Raw genomic sequence first — 6000 nt, forward strand, 5'->3', positions numbered from 1 at the left:
GTGTTCATTCGTGTGATACCTGTAGGTTATAAATATGTTAGTGAAATTCTATTCATGTCCTGGCCATAAACAGTGTTTTACATCGTGGACAGTATGACGGCTGAGCCTTAAAAAGTCCTTGAAAGACCCTTGAACTTTTGTTCCAACATTGAGTGGGAACTATGGTTTATGGAAGGTGAATCCCACAGTACTACAGTGAATTTAACACAATATTGTGCCAATGTACAAATTTCATTAAGCAGACATGTTATTGTTGCAAAAACATCTTGCACTTGAAATCACTTTTCTTTTTGGTGGTGGTAAAAACTTTCATTTCTGTTTGGTGGCACATCATGCAGAAAGCAGTCGTTGCCCAGAAACTAGAAAACCCCACTCAACTGTCTCGGAAATGACTGCCAGGAGTTTATCATATGATAATGTGAAAGCCTTTTCCTGACTAGTTATGAGTGCTTATCTGCAAAACATGTGGAAATCTATTCTGCCCTCTTGCCATCACTGACACATTTGCAGCATTCTGTCTTGACTCCCACAGCTGTTGCTGAAAAAGACTTTTTATTTGCAGGGCTTTGAAGACATACCTCGAGAGCACCTTTTTGAGCTTGCCCACAGTGGCATCAACTCCCTCGTCTTCTACGCTGACAGTGCATCTCTAGCAGAACAGTGGAAAAAGGCAATGGAACAGGCTACAACACTCACTTGAAAATTCTTCAAAGTTTTTCCAAAAGTTTTCTAAATGATAGCACTAGGACAAAAGCACATGTAACTCTTCTGTCACATCACCTTCAGTTGAGCATTGAGCACAAAGAAACATGCATTTTCCATGCCAAAGAACTTATGAGGGATAGTTCTGAAAAGTGGATAGCACACAGACTTTGTTAAGTGGTTCATAGTATCACATTCGCAACAGGGAGAGACCATTATAAAAAGTATGCACTAGACGTGCAACATATCATACTTGTGTAGTCCGTGCATTCTGAAATAGTAAATATTTTACACACTAAGTTTGATCTACAAGCTCAGCACACATGAGAAGAATGGTTTTGTATAGTTCCAGCAAGTTGGAAAAAAAAATTCACTAACAAAAATGGAAAGCTGTAAATCATGTCTATCGAAATGAGAAAGTCAGCAGAGCCACGTGGATGAGGTGAATGCAATGGCCCTGCATTTCTGCATCTAAGCATTTCCATACAAACAGGCTCTGAAATTGAGAAAGTTCTCCAGAGACTCTCTGACATGTGGGAATACACATATACAAACCTGTCAATTAGTACTTCCTCGAACACTACAATCTCTGCAGAAATCTCGTCACTGCCAGATGCTTCTTGATGCAGTTGTCTTTTTGTCAACCTGAATGTTTGTAATTTGTACAGAAAATGTGTGCTGCTGACTCCGGAGCTGGAACTCTGTTGATTCTGGTCCTACTGTGCTTGTTCACTTTACAGACATTGTTCATTTATGTTGAACAAAGTGAATAGTGCCCCTTATGTACAGATGAAAAAAGGTGTTTCAAGGTGTTGTAGCTCAGTTTGTACTCATACATCTGAAATAGTTTTTGAGACCTACATCATTCATTCCAACGGAAAATTCTACATAACCATACATAATAAATATTGGCGACTCCAACTCTAAGCATTTTCGTAAATAGGGCTGTGTGTAAATAGTGAAATTATGGTGTGCAAAAGTGCAAATATAGTAGTAATCTTGCACTAAATAGTGTATTTTATGTACGTTACACAGAAAGGTACACTGTATATTGAAAAATATTTTGTGTAACTATGCTGCCTGAAATTGCATAAGAAGTTGTGTATGAGAGCCATTTGTCATGTAATGATATTTTCAATTAAAGAGAGCAGATTGTGTCTCTAGTAGAAATACCAAGGTAAACCTGGAAAACTTTCATAGTTTCTGCAGTCTTTCTCATGGGTATTCCCTGTGCTTACTATGGATGAGTGCTTATATCAAATAGCATGGTTACAATAGGAAATGTTTTTGTCATATGTAATTCATTATAACTGCTGGTGACATCTTTTATCTCTTCTCATAACATTGTAAGCACTTTTCTTTTTGCGTGTATCAGCGACTCACTTTCGTGCAACAAATCGTTAGTTTTTATTCGGAAGATGCGAGGTCTTTGCACTGTGCAGTTTTATTGATGCGCATTATTTGACGATTTGTGTAGCTCTCAGATAGCTGGGAATTCCTTCTTAACAAAAGGGACAGATAACACAACACTGAGAACATTGCGCAGTATTACGGATATGGTTATATTCTGTCATTCCTTTTGTATGTCCATTCTTATAAGTATGGTACACCTGAACTGAAGTGTACAATCACCATTGATCAGCTGCATTTCAGTACAGTGTAAATTTTAGGAGGCAATCATGTGATTTAGTGTTGCACAACCACAAAGGAAAGCAATTTTCGTTTCAGTGAGCAGAGGAAATTATCATAAATAAAATATTTAAAAGAAACAAGGAAGTGTACATAAATATGCTGTACTGCTGAAGTTTATCAGATACGATTTGATTTATTCCAGTATACACTGAAAGTCCACTAAATGTAGCCTGTGCAAAAGGGAATTCCCCAATGTGCATGCCACCAGTGCAGACGATCAATGACTCATATACAGGGTGTCCCAGAAAACGTGTCATTGAATTAAAAAAAAAAAAGCGACTCAACCCAGAATCATGCGGTCAACGGCATTTGTTCTTACTAGGTTTTTGCCACCACCTGATGTGCATGTCATGTGACCTAAGTTTAATTATGTGAATTTTTGCGAACTGAACCCGGAAATTTGCCAAGTAAAGGTCACTTTTTTCCCCCACGAACATGAAGATGGTGCCGAATTTACTCAAATTCATGATAATTGACAGTGGACGTCCTATCAGGAAAAATAACCGAACATCATGCTTCTCAGGGCACTTGAGTATAACTCTCGAGGACTTCTTGAGCGCAATCGCTGTCAGTCCGACGAAAGGAGGTTGGAAACCCAGCCCACAGAGTGATAGTAGGAAAAGTTCCTGAAATTGGGAGAGGGAAGGTATGGTCCCAGCAAAGGCCGGACGCGATAAGCTAAGTCGGTGTTATCTCTTTCGATGTCTCATTACGGCTGAAGATGTCTCATAACGGCCAAAAGTCGACGTGTGTATTGTAACCTTCATTGATATGCAATGCTGCAGCCAGGTATGGATATACATTCAGCAGGGTATAAGCCATGCAGTGTACCCTTATCATATATATGAAGAGGGGAAAAAAGCCATTAAAGAAGTAAATGACACTAGATGTATATAGTATATATATATATATATATATATATATATGAAGACCCAATGACCCAATGGCTGATGAAGGCCCAATAAGGCCGAAACAGCTGTCCAATGCTGGTGTGGCGACGTTTGGGACTTACAAACATATGTTCAACGTGCAGCAAAAGAGCCTATGCTATTTTTCTTCAATTATATATATATATACCATGAGTATCTGTATCTCCATGAGTATTCTGTTCCATGAGTATCTGTTTTTCTGCGTGCAGCCATAGAAGCCATGTTAATCTGTAAGTTTGAATTACAAACACGTCTAGCACCATTTATTTGTTCCTTTAATGGCTTTTCCCCCTGCATTATATATATATATATATATATATATATATATAGATAGATAATATATACAGGGTGTCCACGCTAAGTGTGAACAGATTTTTAAAAAATATATCAATCACTTTTTCCGAGATGAAATCAATTGCAATATAGCATATGCTGAAGGGCACTCCCGAGGGGGGCATTAACAGACTCCTAAGGCAATGTCTTAATTAACTTTCAATAATTAACTTTTTAATTATAAAAGCTATGAGAACATCTGATCTCTTCGGTCACCAGATACCAAAGCCGTTTTCAGAACAAAAATCCGTTCGATAGATCGTCCGCAAAAAAATCGTGAAGGAACGCCATTTTTTTCTTTATTTTATTCATTACGCATCTCTAGAGACTTGTCTTTCCTTCACCCCCAATACGAGAGGATGAAAGAACACAGTATCGCCTCTTGCGTCCTGGAAAAAGATTAAAAGAAAACAGAAAATGCAGCCCAAGATAAGGGCAGTCGCGATAGAGTCACCCGATAGATTTGTGTTTTTGTTTTGTTTCCACAAGTTAAAGCTAATCTTCGACGCATGAGGCGGCACTGTGCCCTTTCACTCTCTCACACTGGGGTAAAGGAAAGCCGCTTCTTTGAAGATGCGCAATAAACCAAATAAAGGAAAAAATGGCGTTCCTTCACGAATTTTTTGCGGACGATCTACCGAACGGATTTTTGTTCTGAAAACGGGTTTGGTATCCGGTGACCTAAGAGATCAGATATTCTCATTTGAGCAACTTCGTAGCTTCTATAATTAAAAAGGTAATTATTGAAAGTTTTTAAGACATTGCCTTAGGAGTCTGTTAATGCCCCCCTAGGGAGTGCCCTTCAGCATATGCTATATTGCAATTGATTTCATCTCAGAAAAAGTGATTGATATATTTTTTAAAAAAATCTGTTCACACTTAGCGTGGACACCCTGTAGATATACGAGGGGGGACCCAAAAGAAACCGGAATTGTCCTCGTGAGGGCGGATCCCTTGTAATACAGGCTTCCACCACTAGGTGAGAGTTTTACGAACTGTTTTGCATCAGTGCACCAGATGGCGTTGTTGTGCAACGCTGCGTTCGGCTTCAGTGAATTCTGTTGTTAGACTCCTTCAATGCGTTTGCCTATTTCGCGATGGCTGATTTGCACGAACAATGTGCGGCAGTGAAATTTTGTTTCCTGTTGGGCAAAAACGCATCAGAAACGGCAGTTATGCGACAGACGGCTTACAAGGAGGCTGCTTTGCGCAAAACACAAGTGTACGAATTGGTTTCTCGATTTGAACGAAGCGAAATGTCGATTGACGATCAACCTCGTTCCAGACGGACTTCGACCAGCCACACTGAAGTAAATTTCGACAGAATTGGTCAAGCCCTCTTGCAAGACCGCAGTCGGACCATTGATGAGCTTGTGAAGTTGGCAGGGATGTTGTAGAGCTCATGTTAGCGAAATTTTATCGAACGATTTGCACGTGAAACGAGATGCAGCGAAATTTGGCCTCGACTGCTCACGTCCGAACAGAGAGAGCTGAACATGGCTGCGTGCCGTGCGTTGAAGGACCAGTTGGAGACGGACCCCGACTTTCTTTCTAAAATCATAACAGGAGACGAATCTTGGTGCTACGGTTACGAACCCGAAACGAAACAGCATTCTAGTCAATCGATAACAGCCAGTTCACCACGACCCAAAAAAGCACGACCAGTGAAGTCGCACGTCAGTACAATGATGATCCGGTTTTTTTTTATGTGAGGGGCTTCTGCACTCGGAATTTGTTCCGCCGTGTCAAACGGTCAACCAAAGCTCTTATTTGGAAGTTTTAAGAAGGTTGCGCCACGATCTACGGAAGAAACGTCCCCAACTGTGGCATTCAGGTGACTGGTTCTATCACCATGACAACGCACCTGCCCACACCGCGCTGAGTGTTCAGCAGTTTTTGACCAAAAATGGAATGACCCCTGTGCACGACCCTGCCTACTCATCTGATCTCGCCCCCTGTGACTTTTTACTGTTCCTCTGGATGAAGAAAGTCTTCAAAGGGAAACGGTTTTCCGATGTCGAAGAAGTGAAATGGAAAACGGCACAAGCACTAAAAAGCATCAACGTCGACGAGTTCCAAAACTGTTTTGAGCAGTGGAAAAAACGTCTGGACAGGTGCATTGCATCAAAGGGAGATTACTTTGAAGGTGTTTGAAGCTAGAGCATGCAACAATAAAAACACAATTTTTTAGAAAATAATTCCGGTTTCTTTTGGGTCCCCGCTCGTATATATATATATATATATATATAGAGAGAGAGAGAAACAGCATGTTATCATACTACTGCACAATGCAGCATATTGTGTAATGTGTACACCCAGCTCCGTGTGACCAGCTCCGGTGGCG

General features: G+C 40.4%; 1 protein-coding gene across 3 annotated transcripts in view; it reads left to right on the top strand.

Annotated features, from left to right (window-relative positions):
• Nucleotides 1-2474, top strand: part of LOC135396527 (FYVE, RhoGEF and PH domain-containing protein 6-like) — a 164516-nt gene extending 162042 nt beyond the window's left edge. For all 3 annotated transcript variants that reach the window (XM_064627553.1, XM_064627554.1, XM_064627555.1), the window contains one exon: nucleotides 563-2474. In XM_064627553.1, the coding sequence (XP_064483623.1) occupies nucleotides 563-700 (138 nt within the window). In that variant the 3' untranslated portion in view covers nucleotides 701-2474. The remainder of the gene's footprint in view (nucleotides 1-562) is intronic.
• The last annotated feature ends 3526 nt before the right edge of the window (nucleotides 2475-6000 follow it).

This window comes from Ornithodoros turicata, chromosome 6 (genome assembly GCF_037126465.1).
Source record: "Ornithodoros turicata isolate Travis chromosome 6, ASM3712646v1, whole genome shotgun sequence".
NCBI classification, from domain to species: domain Eukaryota; kingdom Metazoa; phylum Arthropoda; class Arachnida; order Ixodida; family Argasidae; genus Ornithodoros; species Ornithodoros turicata.